Source organism: Xiphophorus hellerii, chromosome 4 (genome assembly GCF_003331165.1).
Source record: "Xiphophorus hellerii strain 12219 chromosome 4, Xiphophorus_hellerii-4.1, whole genome shotgun sequence".
Classification (NCBI taxonomy): Eukaryota; Metazoa; Chordata; class Actinopteri; order Cyprinodontiformes; family Poeciliidae; genus Xiphophorus; species Xiphophorus hellerii.
In genome coordinates this window covers 34,606,529-34,624,497 of record NC_045675.1, presented here as the reverse complement: position 1 = coordinate 34,624,497, position 17,969 = coordinate 34,606,529, and the positions used below count along the sequence as shown (strand labels likewise).

At 36.5% G+C, this 17,969-nt stretch overlaps 1 protein-coding gene across 2 annotated transcripts in view; it reads right to left on the bottom strand.

Moving 5' to 3' along the window:
* The window catches only part of mtfmt (mitochondrial methionyl-tRNA formyltransferase), a 29,703-nt gene extending 17,502 nt beyond the window's left edge, over window positions 1–12,201 (bottom strand). Inside the window, exons 1-8 of one of the 2 annotated variants that reach the window (XM_032560530.1) lie at window positions 11,879–12,201; window positions 7,547–7,744; window positions 6,729–6,851; window positions 6,281–6,383; window positions 6,123–6,198; window positions 918–1,009; window positions 759–831; window positions 49–113 (exon numbers count right to left, since the gene is read on the bottom strand). In XM_032560530.1, the coding sequence (XP_032416421.1) occupies window positions 49–113; window positions 759–831; window positions 918–1,009; window positions 6,123–6,198; window positions 6,281–6,383; window positions 6,729–6,851; window positions 7,547–7,744; window positions 11,879–12,105 (957 nt within the window). In that variant the 5' untranslated portion in view covers window positions 12,106–12,201. The remainder of the gene's footprint in view (window positions 1–48; window positions 114–758; window positions 832–917; window positions 1,010–6,122; window positions 6,199–6,280; window positions 6,384–6,728; window positions 6,852–7,546; window positions 7,745–11,878) is intronic. The other variant, XM_032560531.1, reaches the window with a different exon arrangement.
* Between the last annotated feature and the right edge of the window lie 5,768 nt (window positions 12,202–17,969).

Genomic DNA, 17,969 nt, shown 5'->3' with positions numbered 1-17,969 from the left:
AGTTAGACAACAAATAAAGCAGTAGAAGTACAATAAATGTAAACATACCTTACAACAGACAGCCAGAGTATTGGAATCCTTATCATAGTATACTGAGCCAGGATTCCTTTCATCTGTGTGACAAATGAAAATTACATGTCAAAACTGCAGTAATTTACAATCACTCCCAATGCACATCCACAAAATCCAAAAAGCAGGAAGTGAATCATTGGGAGTCAAAATTGGAAATCAAAGAAGAAAGTGCTGATTTTCATTTAGAACAAGCACATGCTAGCAGCAGGCACGACAGAGAAATGTTTTCAAACTCATACTCCCTCATCACGGGAATCACATGAAGAAGTTCATATGATGCCGTTTTTAAGTTGAAGGCTATCGATCTGGCAGTACAGATCGATAGCCGCTGCACGTAAGCTCTGTGTGAATTAATCCATGGTTCGGCATTGGAGATGCAGGGTTGCGTCCTTAATAGCAGATTTATTAACAACGCAGCCTTCTGCTGCAGCCTTCTGCTGCAGCCCTGCATTGCGTCCTTGTGGAAAATCGAGAGCGGCGGAGATACCAGTGGCTTATAGCCCGGTGTGGCTTATATACAGTATGTATGTTTGCAGTTATTTTAAAAAACTTTGTGGGTGCAGCTTATAGTGAGGTGCGCTCTAAAGTCCGGAAAATACGGTAAATTGTTACTAGGCAATTTTGCTTCAGAACAGACATCTTATGAAAAGGGATTTAGTCAAATACAATCATATGGTATAAGTTACCTGAAGTATAACATTTTCCAACAAAATCCAAAAGTTTTATAGTTTTTCCCATCCACACCGTCCTTAAAGGGATCTGAAGAGAAAAAAAGCATCATTGTAACAAAATTTAATGGTGACCCAATAAAATGCACTAAAATCATAAATTTCTTATTTTCTTACCCGGGATCCAATGGCACGGCACAAACAAGCAATTTGGTCACAGGTTTGTTCTTCCCAATTTATCCAACTCATAGATGTATTGATTTTTGGAGCTGTAAGAGTCAAGTACAATCTTTATCACAAAGGAAACCTAGTTCAGTGGATATAAATACTGTACACACCCCTGTTTGTGATAGGTTTTTGTGATGTAATAAAATGAGATGGTAATAAAGTTTCCACTTTTAACATAGAAACTGGAGCGATGGGTGTAGGGGCAGCTTAATCCGCAATCCCTGTAAGGTCTTAGGAATGAGAGGCTGATCTCTACATTCTCATATAAAATATATTTTTCAACCCCTGGATTACGTTCAAAGTCTTGTTATCCTGAGATATTTCAAACGTTATGCTGCCATATGCATAGGCTACTGGAGGAAAAACTGACTACACCTGGTCTGGCATTCCGTTTGGTTCTGATACCTTCCTAGAGGGGATATTGGCTAAGATAAAGTTGGCATTAACTGCTCCTTCTCTCTCTCCTGCTACTAATTTTTACTTACATGGACATCTAAAATAATCTTACATCAGTTCATCTGATTATTCTTGTGCATTCTGCTCTTTCTGCTCATATCCCTAGTCGGTTATGGCAGATGGCCGCTTGTACTGAGTCCAGTTCTGCTGGAGATTTCTTCCTGTTCAAAGGGAATTTTCCCCTCTCCACTTATGCTACATGTGTGCTCGATATGAGAGACCTGTGTAAAGTCAAAGACAACTCAAGTGATTGTTGTTACATCATTGTCCAGGAGGGGAGAATGCTGGAAGTCAATGACTTGCTGCAATCTGTTGGGTTTCCTTAGATATAAACTTTTTTGAATAATTAATTGAGCGTACTGTACTTATTTATAGCTAGGATCAATTGGAATGTATGTGCGATTAAATTGAAATAGTTTTTGTAAAGTGCCTTGTTGTGAATCGCCACTATTTAAATAAACTGAATTGAAAATTGAATTAACTGGTGTTTCAGAATGTATATTTGTGATTACTTGAACAACCTGAAACACATGATTGATATTGTCAGAGCCAGGCTCTAGCTACAGTATGGGAAAGGGGAAAAAATACCAGCAGCTAAAGGCCTCAAAATACTAAGGATTCCATCTTTGGGATGCATATTAAAACAGGCTTTCTACAATTTCAGTCAGTTAAACTTGTTAATTTTGAATTCTACTGTACGCACTTATATCTTCATCTGACTATGTGAAGGAATAGTACTGAAATTTACTGGATTGTAATTACCTGAATATGAACTGGACATTGCCTTTCAAAGAGTTATTGGGATGCATAAGGCTTCTTGTATTTAGTAAAGATGTCCAAAAAAATTTGCAGCAAAAAAAACAAAACACTTAAATGCTATTGCTGAAATGAAAAGAATTTAAAAAGCTTTAAGCCCAGTTCACACTTCACGATTTTTTGCCCCGATTTCCCCCTTATGACAATCTTAGAACGTTCTGCATTCTAAGATTGTCGCTTGTGATAATCACAACCAATTATCCTGCAGTGCGTGGTGTGTTACGACTGATCGGTCCAGTCGGTAGAACATCTGAAATCGGACATATTCAACATGTTGGATTATCGCAGGCTGTGGGGTTTTCCCTGACTGGTAGTGAGAACGCAGCTTGTTGAATGTGACAGGTAGCCAATCAGAAAGCACGGATTCCCCTCGTACTTTCCCCTCAGAAAGCACTGAGAGGAACCCCAAACAGCTCATGTGGCGCAACCTAGAGTCCAGCGGACATCAGAGATGATATGTGGAAACAATATTAATATTTATTCAACATTTTATGCAAAGAATACCCACAGAAATGACAAGGAGAGGAGTTGGAGCGAAATTGCTACCGCGGTTGATTCTGGTAATTTTTCAGCTGTTCATTGTTAACGTGACATAAATAGGTTATAACATTAAGGTTATTCATTCAGTCAGGGCTTGACGCTTACAGAATGTAATTGTCACTCGTAAAACATTGATTAATGCCTGGTTTTAAAATTAGTTTACTGGACTTGTAGCCATTATTTTGTGCATATTGTTATCAAGGTAATTGTAAACATTAAAACAGCAAATACTAATTAACCGATGAATCTTAAAGAAACAACAGAACAGAAAATAATCTAAACACACAAATGGTATAGACAAAGAAAACGTAACTTTTAATAAAAATAGAACCGCCGGTTGCCCCGTCTCCACGCTTTTATCCAACGCCTTTTCTTTTTGTTACATCTTTTATGTTTAAAATAAGCTCAAAAACTGTCGCTATTGCTTCTATGTTGTCGGCCATGTTTGTTTACTCTAAATTCACGTGTTATAGGGGGCTTTTCCTGTATTTTCGGTCTGGAATCTGAATGTTGGTGAGAAACCAGTTCGTGTGTGGTGTGTTGCTCTTGCTGTGAAGCTGGCTGAACACCACACAGTGCATGATCGGCCCGATCAAACGATTTTGGTTGGCTAGTGTGTGGTCTCTGAGGTTTTGAAAATTGGCCGACGATTGGCCGACAATTCTAAAATCGTGTAGTGTGAACTGGGCTTTACTTAACATGGCAATTCTGGTAAAAACTTCCAGAATTGCCATCCAAGCTTCATCAGGGTCATTTGTTCTTGTAGTGCACACTCCTGCCTTGGGATTACATTTGTTTTAAATTGGTGCTAAATTTGTATTATAAAACAGTTGAACAGAACTGAACATTTTACAAGAGATTTCATTTGTTCTGTGGAATTTCTGGCAATAAATTTGTTTGAACAAAGCTGATTTGGCATCACAGGCCTTGACATTTTTCACAGCATAATACACCAATTCCTCAATCTATATCTTGTGGAGCAAATGGATGCAGTTACCGGAGAGGCCTGCAACTCCAATCCTCAAGGGCCAGTATCCTGCAACTTTTTGACGCATACCTGCTCCAACAGAACTGAATTACAAGACTGTTGACTCATAGAGACACTTTGAGCCTCTTTGACTTAACTCAAAGTGGCATGTCAGCAACTTTGAGTCCAGGGGTCTCATTTATAAAACTGGCAAACGCACCAAATGGGGCATGAAAGCTGTGTGGTCATTTTCCACACAAAAGTTGTGATCAATAAAAAAAACTTCCAGAGAAAATATGCGGTCCCTCACACAAACTCCAAAAGGTATATTTTTGTTGAAGGAGGTATAACCATAGATTTACTTTATAATAACCAGCAGTTTCCATGCATTTTGCCAGTGAGCCGTAGTTATAGATTTTCAAAAACAAAAAGGTCTATAACTGAAATTAAATCTTAAATTAAAGTCTGCACAACATATCATCATTTTGGTGAGGATGGCAGGGTGATGTGGGCCATACATCAACACATTAAGGGCCTGATCTACAAAGATTCCTAAATAAGAACCAGCAAATTGGGCAATATGTTTCATATTTTTAGAGGGCTTCGCACACTGAAGTTCCAAAAGTGTTAAAAATCTTCTCATAAGCGATCTTAACCATAGCAATGGAAATACTGAGGGATTATTTGTTTGTAAGCACGATGGATACACATGCAACATGACTGCAGAAAGAGTCAGCGTGCCTTTAAACTGTCACCGGTTACCATGGTTACTTGCAGTTGTGTGGGAGTTGTAGCTTATTTGTAAATACTGTAGCTATGTAAATAATAAATAGTAACTTTGATTCTGCAGCCAAAAGTATACTTGGTGTACAGGAACAGTGTGATGTCAACTGATGACCCCTCTATGCTATATAAGATTATAACAAAAATATTATACCGTTACCAGAAGTAGAAAAATCAAACTCAAGACTTGGAAATAGGAGGAATAGGAAGGCTGGATACTGACTGCCATGCTCAGAATATTCACGTGTAGAACTTCAATCATCTATTTATTATTTTTCATCAGTTTACCTAGCTTCTTCCTCCAAAACTGTAGATAAATCGCTCAAGACTTAGCTGAAATCCTTATAACTTCCTCCCCATCTGCGTATTCATCCTTATTTGTTTTACTTGCCCTGTTTACGTCACAAGACGGCACTGCTGTTTGCCCCAGTTACTCCAGACGAAAACAGCGACACTGCATTTATACACTCACTGGCCATTTTATTAGGTACACCTTGCTAGTACAGGGTTGGACAGGGTCAGAACTGCCTTAATCCTTCGTAGCATAGATTCAAGAAAGTACTGGAAACATTCCTCAGAGTCTGGATCATATTGACATGATAGCATCACGCAGTTGCTGCAAATTTTTTGGCTGCACATCCATGATGGAAATGTCTTGTTCTACCACCCAAAAGTACTCTATTGAATTGAGTACAGTCACCAGATGACTGTGGAGGCCATTGGATTACAGTGAACTCACTGTCATGTTCAAGAAACCAGTCTGAGATGATTTGCGCTTTATGACATGGCATGTTATCCTGCTGGAAGTAACCATCAGAAGATGGCTACACTGTGGTCATAAGGGATGGACATGGTCAGCAACAATACTCAGGTAGACTGTGGCGTTGACACGATGCCCAGTTGGTACTAATGGACCCAAAGTCTTCCAGGAAAACATCCCCCACACCATTGCACCACCACCAGCAGCCTGAAGCATTGGTACCATGCAGAATGGATCCATACTTTTATGTTGTTGACGCCAAATTCTGACCCTTCTATCCGAATGTCGCAGCAGAAATCAAGACTCATCAAACCAGCCCGTCTGGCACCAACAACCATGCCATGTTCAAAGTCACTTAAATCCCATTTTTTCTGAGTTGTTGCACTGAGTTGTTGCCATATGATTGGCTGATTCAACATTTGTGTCAATGAGCATTTGGTCAGGTGTACCTAATAAAGTGGTCAGTGAGTGTAATAGTCTCTCAGAAATATTTATTATTAAAAGTTTTTGTGTACACAGAATGATAGCAAAATAATTCATCTTTTTAAATCATGGAAGTGGTTTTATCGTGTGAGTGACATTTAAAGTTGTGGACACTTCCACATCCTGAAGTTGGAAAATTTTAAATTTAGACTTTTCTTCCAGTTTAAACAGGTTGATATTTTAGTTAAAACGAACAGGTTGTGGGTCATATATATATAGCTGTAAAAGAAATTAAATGATTTATCATTGTCTCATCTTTTACATAATAGCACTACGATTTTACTGTGTTTTTACATTTTTTACAACAACTATATATTCGATGGTGTCCATGGAGTGTAGATACACATACCAAATGTTACACCCTTCAGTTCCTGCTCCCGTTTATTTGCAATTTTTTCAGGAAGCTTCATCAACGTATTAAGCAACTGAAAGATAAAAAGTAGAACTACGATGTCAATATTTTTGTTAAGAAAAATGACTGCATGCATACATGCTGCATCAACTTACAAGATGTGCTCCTTTGGTGGCCAGGGCAGCTCCAAGATCTTCAGCAGTACAGTTTTTTGGAACTTGATGGATCTCCTGATTTAGAATGGGCCCAACATCAAACCTTAAAGATTAATACATTTGTGTTAGCACTTTTAGCAATTACAATTACTTTTGACTGCTGACTGCTTATTTGTAAGTGTTCTCACGGGATGATGACAACACCACATGCTACTGAAACTTGTTGGCTTCTCTTTTTACAGGATATGATGGAGTAACTTTTGATTTACTGCATCCAACATATGTGGGAAGTTGGTTGGAAAAAGCAGTTGTTTTGAGAAAACTGATGTTTAGATTTGTTAGGGCCAACTGCAAAACCTAGCATTTAACTTACCCAAGAACTGCAGTTTTCAGTCTGTGAATATAATTAATAGGGGGAGATAACTAAAAAGGTTTTCCTTTGGTTTACTTGTTGGGAAGTATCTGGATGACCGTGACTCCTGTCACAGTGTCACCATGCATGACAGTGTGGAACACAGGTGCTGGACCTCTCCACCTTGGAAGCAGACTCGGGTGAACATTCAAAATCCCACTGAATCAAAATGGCATGCAGAAAAGAAAAAAGAAATTAAGATTTGACAACATGTCTTACAATATCATCTGACAACATGACATAATGAAATAAAATACTGTTTGCCCCTTCATCATTTCCTATTCTTTTGAATTAATATGAGTTGCAACAACATTTAATTTCCCTTCAGGATTATTAATGCAATTAGGAAACATGGTGGAACTGTGCATCTGTTGAGTTTATCATACAAACTACTTCACAGTCCAATGTTCGTAAGCATGATTGTTAATGGTTTAAGGGAGTCGCATTGTTGCGATGACATGCTGAAGGCAGCATGTCAGAGAGTAGGAGCCTCAGAGAGAGATAGAAGCCAATTTCAAGGCATCAAATTGCATAGTCAACTTTCTATTAAGTTATGTTTAATAGGGTTAATATAATAATTTTAAATATAATAATATTTTTTATAACAATTAATTTTAATGTACTTGATTGTGCTATAAAATGACAATATGTTCCTGAAAACTATATAATGCCTCTTAGGGTATATTAAGGTACCTACAGGGGCACTTCTTTTTTCTTTCTTTTATAATAGGTAATGTCAGTACAGTCATACTGTGAGAAGTTCCACAACATGGCTCTTTCAGGGTAAAAAAAATTGCTAGATGGGTTCAAACATGGTTAATCATGAATACTCAATACTAATGCTAAATACTGACAAGGGAAACTTGTCAATGAGTCCACGATGGAGCAAACGGCCAAAAGACACAACCACTCCAACATCAAACTGTCCCTCTACAATGTGAGGAGGCCAGTTGTGAAGTGCCAGCTGGTTCTGTTGAGCAAATATCTTCACAGGCAGATCACCAGGCAATGTAACAACTTCAAGCTTCTCCACGATCCCTTCATTTGAATTCCTGAGAAAAAAGATTAAAGGCAGAGAACAGGAGTATTTGAACTTTACATTAGTTGAAATTAATTTATTTTACTGTATACCAAACAGCTTAAAAGAAAACTGAGATAGTGCATGTTTTTTGTAGAGCAAAAGCTGCCATATAGCAAAAAGATCTGAACATGGGATTGGGCAGGGTATTGCTTCTTAAGATATGCATTACATCTTCATCTGACTGAAGGTCAGGCCCTGGACAGGTCGCCAGTCTGTCGCAGATTAGTTTAATTTAACAAAACCAAATAAAAAGGAGATCTCAGTTTCCATTTGTCAAATTCCTAAAGCTCACCCTCACAAAAAGGTAAAAAATGTTTTGCGTGACTTTCTTTTTTGCAGTTTTGTTTTTAAGTCATGTTAACAGTTTTTAATTTTTTTTACTGAGTCTTTGTATTAAATATAACAAGTGAAATGCTTTTCTTGAACTAATCAAATGTTTAACTACACAATCTACAGGATAAAAGTTGCTCTTGATTTTTTCATGTGCAGCATCCTAAAGCAAACTAATCATAAATGCAGTGATTCTTGAGATTATGGACAGAATGGGTTTAAATTTTCAAAAGAAATAAGTAATTATTTATCAAGCTTATGTATTCAAATATGACAAATAATGTTTTGGAAATGTGAAGATGATAAGGTGCAGGCTCCCAGTAGCAATTTTTTTTTGGAAAATTAAATTTTTTATGGACCTGACTCAGAACTTTGTCATCACCATCTGACAAAAATAAATGTAAATTTTTTAATAAAATATCTATTAATGATATTTTTAATCAGTCTTATAGACAAATGCTTCTTAAGAAACAAAAGAAATATTATTTAAAACAAAAAATTAAAAAAATTCCATTTGATGGGGCGACTGTGGCACTAAGGTAGAGTAGTCGTCTTGCGATCGGAAGGTTGTAGGTTCGATTCCAGCTTCCTCCTGCCACAGGTCGATGTGCCTCTGGGCAAGGCACTTAACCCCAAATTGCCTACTGCGTATCGGTGTATAAATGTGTGTGTGTTTGTGAGTGCGACTGGGTGAATGTGACTCTAGTGTAAAGCGCGTATAGTGGTCAAAATGACTGGAAAAGTACTATATAAGTTCAGTCCATTTACCATTTCCATTTAATCAGCTTTTACTGACAGTTCCTCGGACCCGACTTAGGAGGAAAGGAGATCGGGCTTTTTCTGTTGTTGGTCCTACTCTATGGAACAATCTTCCTTTCCAAATTAGATCTGCCCACAGCTTGGATCATTTTAAATCGCTTCTCAAAACCCATTTTTATTCTTTGGCATTTATTTGAAGTAGTGTTTTGATACTCTGTTTTATTAATTTGTGTTATTGTCATTCTTGTACAGCCCTTTGGTGCAGTTTTATACCTGTTTTTAAAGTGCTATATAAATAAATTTGACATTGACATTGACATACTATGTGGTAGAAAATCTATATATATGTGTTGTGGATAGGTGAGGGGCGGGATCACGTGGTGTTATTAGTGATTGTAGATCACCTGTTGCGGAGCTAGTGACTTTAGTGAGTGGGTGATGGGGGAGGTTTACTTTTTGCTGACCGCCTTATGCCAATATGGTTTTTTGTCCTTGATCACTGTTTAAACCTGCGGATCCGGTTTTAATGCTCTTTTTGGACACTGTTCTTGAATATTGACAACATAGACAAAATAAAGCCATCTTAACTGCATCCTGGAATGGCGTTTTTGATCAGCTGGCGCGTCAACAAGGATTCCCCTATTCAGCTGCTCGGCGACTTTGTTTGACAGTCGCTAAAAATATGAAAGATTTGTGGAATAAACAAATCTGGTCAATTACTCATTTACTGGATGGAAATGGTGATATTTTCAGTTTGGAGGAATTTAACAGGAAGTATGGAACTGATTGTTCACTAACAAATTATAAGAAAGTTTTATATAGTATCCCTAATGTCCTCATTCTGTCAGTTAAAAACAATTTACCTAATTTCTCTATCTCAAGACTCCATAAGATTCAAGTTGAGTATGTGGACATTAGAGATAATAAATGCAGCAACGGGTTTTTGAATCAGTATTCTATAAATAATATGTACGCAGGAAGAATGAAAAGCACAGTTCTCTTACAAGATTTTAACAAATCTATGATAGTCAAAATGAGGACAAATTGATCCTAAATATAAAGAATTACATTTTAAAATAATAAATAACATATATCCTTCACATGACTTAAGAGAGAGATTTAATTTTAATGTTGAGAATTGTGGTTTTTGTACAACTCAAATGGAAACAACTAAACATTTGTTTTACGAATGTAAAGAAGTATTAATCTTATGAGGTCAACTTCGTAACTTTCTGTCTTCTAAAGCAATAAATGTGGATTTTATTTCTTTACAAAACATTCAGTTCGGTTTATCTATCAAAGAAAAAAATTTGGAATTGTTAGTCAATGTTCTAATTATTGTAACAAAATATTATATATATATATATATATATATATATATATATATATATATATAAATGTCACTATGCAAAATGCTCAATCTCAATCTCTGCTCTCAAAAATGAATTTTCCTTTTTTAAAAGATGTCTGAGAAAGATTTAGAATTTAAACGCAATAAAAATGTAGGAGTTAACGGAAGATTTTCAGTTAGTAGCCCCCTCCTATTAATTTAACCTTTTTGTTATTTTTTTTTTATCATTATTGTTTTTTTCCACTAATTTTAGTACTTAGTTCTAGCCTCTGTATCCAATTGGATCTTTTAACAGCAGGAGTTGTGATATTTGTTTTTTGTAATGTTTGTTATTGACGTATTGTTTGAGATTGTCATTGTTATTCTTGTATATTCAATAATAACAATTTTTAAAATGTCTGACGGTGTTGACAAAAACCAGGGACACAATTTCAATTGTTGGAAAATATGTAAAAATTATTTTTAATTCAACTTATTGATACTTTTATAATTATTTATTTAAATATTTGTACTTAATTGTCATAATATATTATTTTAGTATTTCTTTAATTGTTTTAAACTATTACAATGTTTTGAGTTCTGCTCCTGGACAAGGGCTTCTACAGACACTATCCACCTACTACATAGGTTAAAATAAAAAATATTCAGCAAACACCATGAAAACATATATTGTTGTGCTGACATTACCTAGATTAGCTTAGTTAATTATTTGAAGAAATTATATTTTGTGTATATTTTTATTCAAATTCTGTGCTTTATCCAGAGAACATGTTTTGTCCCTAATCTCAAGAATCACTGCATGTGGATTTCTGTAAACTCTGAACTGAGACTGATAAACTCAAACTTTAGATTATAATCCGAGTCTCTGGGGAAAATCGAGGATGTTTCAGATTAATTAACTTTTTCTCTGCTTTATTCTGTACTTAAACTTGTTCTTTAGTTCTTAATTAATTTTGTTGTTTGTGAGAAAAGAAACCCTAGTGTGCGACAGACTGGCGACCTGTCCAAGGCGTACCCCGCCTCTCGCCCGGAACGTTAGCTGGAGATAGGCACCAGCACCCCTGGCGACCCCTCTAAGGGACAAGGGTGTACAGAAAATGAATGGATGGATGGATGGAAAACCTAGTGTTCAGGATTTTGATTTTTCTTCTATCTCTTTAAGTCTCTTCTTAATCTGCTGACACGCACACGCCACAGTTTACATAACCATGTTTATGTATGAATGCCGCTAGTCATACATAAACAGACTGAAACTGATTAGACTACCCTTGGAGGGTAGAGATTGCAGAGAAGAATAAAAGCTAAATACGCGCTAGTCTTTGCCTCACTTGGTGTCATCCCTAACGTGTGCCAAGTGTGGCCCAGCGCTGCGACGGTGAATATCACTCTGTATCTGTTCCTATTGTATCATTGTAACACATTTGAAACATCATCCTTGTCATTAAATCCTGTTATAAACTTCTTAAAAATCTCATTATTTAAAAGGTGAAACTTAAGGGGTTCATGCTCGGGACTCGAAACTGGTAAAATCGAACCTGGTTGTTGCACAAAGAGCAAAACGTTTGACTCACAACACTAGAGAGGTCGTGAAAACTGCAAGTTCGCAATGACCAGCTCAAGGTAACCAGGAACAGATTCAGTGTAGAGCTTCGAGACTTCCGGTACCTGCAAAGATTCAGTAGTTTGAGAGACTCCACAGCAAACTGGTCAGTACCGAAGAACAGGAGCCTCCAGGACAGCCTTGGTGGTCCTGGTTTACGGGTAGACTGCGTGCGGACATTGGTGCTGGGGCTGAACTTCAGCACATTCAAAACATAGTTGAGGGTTTTCAGGAAAATTCTATCGGTTTTTCTGTTCATCCACATGGTAAAACAGTTTTTTCCGCACACCATGTATCCAACTTGCCGGTCCTGCTCAGAATCCGTCCTTATTAACCCCGCTCTGAGCAAAGCAGCGCCATGTCTTTTAGAAGGCTCCTTCTTCCTCCTATTCGGGCAGTATACATCCAGATATTATTGTATTATCGCCGCCTACAGGATGTGACAAGCATGCTCTTCTAATGTATGAATAAATTCTGGTTTGCAGACAGTGAAGGTAATTTGAATCAATGAACATTGATTAAGTTTTAAAACGCATCACGCTTTGTGGGTTTGGTGCTTTATTTTCTAAACATTTCAATCTATATGTCAAGGACCACAAGTTAAGAAATTAAAGTTCTCATAAAATTAAATTAATCCATGATAAACAGAGTTATCATAAATGTACTCAATTACATTTCCTTGAGTAACTTTTAAAAAAAGGAACTTTTAGGAGTATTTTTCCTATGCTGTCCTTTTTACTTTTACTTGAATAATTTTATTATGAAGTATTGCTACTTTTACTTGAGTAAAATTTCTGGATTCTGTACCAACTGAATGAAAAACAAGCATGTTTTCACCAAAAATTCACCAAAGACACACACCTGAAGTTTTTATTAAAGTTTATTTTTCCAAATAAACTTATTTGGAAAACAATATTTTTGCCTGATTAGCTCCACTGAGATCTAGAATCATAAAACTAAGATATCAAGGCAAAGAAAACTCAGTAGCTGCTGGTAGGCCTCAAACATTCAGGGGGCCCTATAAATGCCTGAATTGTAACACAGACCATATATATATATATATATATATATCAAACTTTAGCATTCATTTATTGAGAATGACAATGCTATTACATTTTATTTAATGCTTTTCAGGAGAGTTAAAATAATTAGAAAGTTTACTTTGTAAAAGTGCAAAGAATCATTGATAGTTTGACCATAGCTACAATCTAATGCTGTGTGTATTCTTTATATTTACAGACAATAAGTGAGTATTACTTATTCACAAATACATCACAGCAAATAACAGTCAATCGGTGATTGATTTTAAGCTGGCCAATTAATCTAGAATCCCTCTCACAGACTTCACTACATCCTACCTGTGGAAGTTTTGTTTCGTCAGTTTTATTTTGTTGAAGATTAAGATAAGCTTTATTTAATTTATTTAATACCTGGCCTTCCTTAAGCTGCTGTCTTACTTCATGTTTTAAGTTTACATCACAGGTAACATGTAAACATATTTACAAATGACTTTAGTTTGCCATCTACAATGTTGTTATTGTACTGTACACTGTAAACAAGCAAAAGGATGAATGTGGTGGCTGCTGTGCCAGTAAGCCAGCAAGCTGGCAGTAGAGAGGAAGGAGGTGTCGGACAGCAGTGACTCTGAGAGCTGGTTCTCTGACACCAGAGAGGTTTCTGTGTCTCAAACTAGCAGTAAGATACCCTGCAGAATCTTTTAGAACATTTTTATAGCAAACTAAAGGATTGAGGGGAATAAAAATCGAAAGTTATTTTACTAATTTAAGATTATTTTATTTCTCAACAAGATATCACATCAGGAACAAAGAGGTATCAGGTTTTACAGATCAGGAAGTTTTTAGATTAAAGAAAATAATGTCCAAAGCAAGAAAACAATTTTGATTAAAATGATGCACAGTGGCACTTTAATATTTTTTATAAGTTTTTGGTATATTGTTTTTAGCTTCTTACCCAATATGGATTCTTTTAAAATAGCATCTTTGAATCTTAGCGGGGCAAGGGAGGCTGTAAAACGTGCTTTAATTTACCAAACATTGAACCAAAAGAGAATTGACGTCATTTACCTACAAGAAGCTCAGTGATGATTTAACTGAAACAGACTGGGGTAGAGAGTGGAGGGGGGAGATCATTTTAAGTCATGGCACCTCCCAGAGTGCAGGAGTGGGCATCCTAGTAATTATACTAGGATTAATGATATATTGGATCACATAGATTTTAGAATTAGTAAAACAATAACGTAGATGATGGGGCTTTATGAGTGAGAGGAGGCAATATTAGTAATTTAAAAAATAGAATGCAATCAGCAATTAATACGGTTGAAAGATGGTCACATGAATGGGGGTTTCATTTGTCTGTTGAGAAGACACAAGTAATATGTTTTTCAAGAAAAAGGGTTTGTCCTACAGTAGATCTTAGATTATATGGGCAAAAATTGAAGCAGGTAAATATCGTAAGGTACCTAGGTGTATACATACTTCTGCATATGTATCATTTAAGATACATATGCAGAAGATTATTGATAAATGTATAAAAGGTACTAATATTTTTAGATGTTTGTCAGTGAATGATCGGGGGGCATCACGCACATCTTTGAAAAGAATGTATGATGTTTTAATTTGTTCTGTGTTGGACTATGGATGTATTGTTTAGTCAGCTGCTAATTCTTTATTATTAGATTTAGATAGAATCCAAACTAAAGCGCTTAGGATATGTTGTGGTGTTTTTAAAACATCTCCAATTCCTGCTCTTCAGGTGATTACTAGAGAAATGCCACTGGACTTAAAGCGGATGAAACTGTCAGCAAAGTATTGGTTAAATATACAAGGGCATGGGGAAAATCACCCTACTAAACAGGTACTCAGAGAATGTTGAAAATATGGTCATAACATTAGGAGTTTTGGATGGAAGGGGAGTTTCTATGCAGATTATTTGGGGATAAATAATATAGCATGCTGTAAAACTGCAATTAAATCTAAAATTGCTCCATGGTTATTTGCCATTTGACAAATGTCAATAGTAAATTTAGAAATAAACAAACAAAAACATAGAACAGTCCTGTGGAGGTTTTTTATCAAATTATTCAGCAGTATTTAGAAATAATGTATAAAAATATAACACAAATATATACAGATGCATCAAAAGAGGAAAATGGTAAAACAGGAGTAACAGTATATATTCCTATGTAGGAATATGTAGAGTTTTTCTGTGTGTTTATTTTGGTTTCTGTGTTTTTGTGGAGTCTCTGTGTCTACCCTTTGATTAGTTACACCTGTCTCTGGTTTCCCCTGATTGTCTCCCTGTGTATTTAAACCCACTTGTGTTCCTTGTTCTTTGTTGGGTCCTAGTCTTGTCAAGCTGTCTACTCGTCTTGCCAGCTGTCATGTCTAGCCCTGTCCATTGTGTCAACAGTTGCTACTAGTGATGGCCAAATGAAGCCTCGTGAAGCAATGAAGCTTCCCGGCCCATTGCTTTGCCCAAAGGTTCATTACTCAATGCTTCATTCATTTCTCTCTAGTGACATCTGCTGTTGAAACTGTGGCAGCCTTGTCACTCAGATAGACATACTTAAAAAAATTAGTAAATGCAATATTGTCACAAAGTTTTTGTCAAACTTTTGTTTAGTAACAAGAGTCAATTAAATCCTATTTAACTAATTTTTTATATTTTTTTAGTTATTGAAATTATTTGTAGCCAATCCTGGTGTATGTTAACTGTCAGTGGCTGTTTTCTTTTGTCATTGACTGATTTGACAATAGACATTTGTTTATTGTGCACTGTATTCAGAGTGCAGTGCTTGTTGGGGCAGACAGTATTCTTTGAGATTTGATTTGCCTCCTGAAAAACTAAAATTCTTCAAAAATTCTCTTTTTCTTGGATTTTTAATTAGCTCTCTGATCTAATCCCTTATATTTTTACTCCTCAGGCCAGAATTTTACTCTTCCTACAGCTTTAAGTCTGTTTCTGCTGAGCAAGACTGATATATCTTTGCAGAACAATTTCAAGTAGGTGAGAACTTTGGAGGTGAAGAGGTTAATTATTTTTGTTTAAGAATCTTGTGAGCGGTCATCTCAAAGTTTTCCCAGATGTCAGATTTTTTCTTCTTGCTGGCTCCATTTCAATCAAGTTAATTTGTGTAGTACATTTCAGCAACAATGCAGTCTCAACGTGTTTTACATAATAAAAAACACACAAATATAAAGTCATAAAATACTGTATACCATAATCAACAATTGAGAAAACTGGTAACAAACATTACATTTTGATGAGTGCCATCATCAAAATCGTTAATGCACATGAACTATAAAAGGTTCCTTTTATTTCGGCCACTGCTGAAGACAAATACTCATCTGATGCGCGATCAAATACAATAACTCATGCTATGAAGCAGCACGGCTCATGACGCTTTTATTTTGAAAGCCGACAAGCAAAATGAAGCAGTCACCTGACCCATGCAATGCGAGGCATTGTTTGTTGCCAGTCACGTGGTTTTCAGCAAGACGACACAAGAAGCTGGGCTTCATCTGACACGCCCCCTTTTTACTCGGTATGCGCCTAGATGCCTGGCTTCAGATGGCCCATCACTAGTGCTACCAGCAGATGAGCTTTAACCTTCCGCTCTTGTTGTGCTGCCTGGATTTTGGACTTTTGTATTTCTGGATTTGCCATTAAAATTCACTTGAAAAGAACAGATAATTTATAAACTTTTTCAGCAGAGATGTTGGCAATTATTTTGGCATTGCAATGGGTGGTGGAGGTGAAGCCCAGTAAGGTAGTTATCTGTTAATGTCTTGTTTAACTAGTATTGCTGGGTAGTGCCGACGACACCCAATTCAGATGGAGGGCCGGAAGTAAATCCACCACATTTACTTCTGTTGCTCCAGCATCAAAATGCCTAAAGTCATTGTCCTGCACGATTGTTCCAACCGTTCTAATAGAGAGAAAGATAAACGTTATTTTCATGTTTCGAAGGTATTTGGTCACAAGGGAGTTAATTTTAAAAAGCCTACCAAAAAAAAAGAGGAAAAAAGTGGATCAACAATCTACAGCTAAAAACAGGAGGTGCAGAAACCAACAATGCTATGCAGCGCCCACTTTCTAACAGGTAATGATCGCATCGTTTATATTGTATTTTCAGATATTTTATTGGACAGTTACTTAGAAAGCCAAGCATTCATATGTAAGGTAAGATATATTATTTTTATGGCCTAGCGTCCTCAGAGCATTAATGTTGTTAGCAGCTAGCTCAGTGCCGAGTCACGGACAGAAAATATGTTTATTCAGCGGGACTTTCATGCTACAAAAAAGAAGATTTATTTTTTTAAATTTTTAACAAAACATTTACAATTTATGAAATGTACAAAATACAATTAAATAAAACGCAAGACATCACATCATGACAAGTTTAAAAATAATTAAATAAGGTGCTTGTTAAATTTCAGTTTTCCTTGCATTGTTATATTGCACAATATCCCATTAATACCCCACAGCTGCAGAAAATTTTGCATGTTCCCAGTGACTCTGTGGAAGCAAAACTCCAGCTTCAGCCTGGCCTTGACATTGCACTTCCACAGAGCCACTGCATCGAGTTGAGGTCCAGTCTGGAGTCTGTCTCTACGAGATAAATAAATAGCCATTTTTGCTTCTGCAATTAAAAAATTTAAAATCTGACCCTTTGACTTATTGGCTTTGTTAAAACGCAGTCCATTAATAAAAATAGAACTGGTAAAAACAATGCCAAAACAGTTAAAAATACTCATCAATAAACTAAAAAAATGTTGTCAGTCTCCTACAATCAATAAAAACACTCTCAGACAAACCACAGAAAGGACACTCATTTAAAACCCCTGGACTAATAACTGATAAAAACGAGTTTGTCGCTATGGCACCATGTAGGATCCTCCATTGGAGATCGCCAGTCCATTTTTTTTATAGGAGGTTTGTAGAGGGTCCTTCCCTGAGGGGTTTGTCCTTCCAATCATCCCGCCCACACGCTCATGGCTCGATTCCGCAGAATTCTTTCATTCAGGATTTTAACGCAGTTTCTGAGGAGTATTTTTGGGCTCGTGTTCTGTAGGCTCATCTGTGAGTTTTTACTGAATAGCAGAGGACCACTGTCTTTTGTGAAGCTGGTATTCA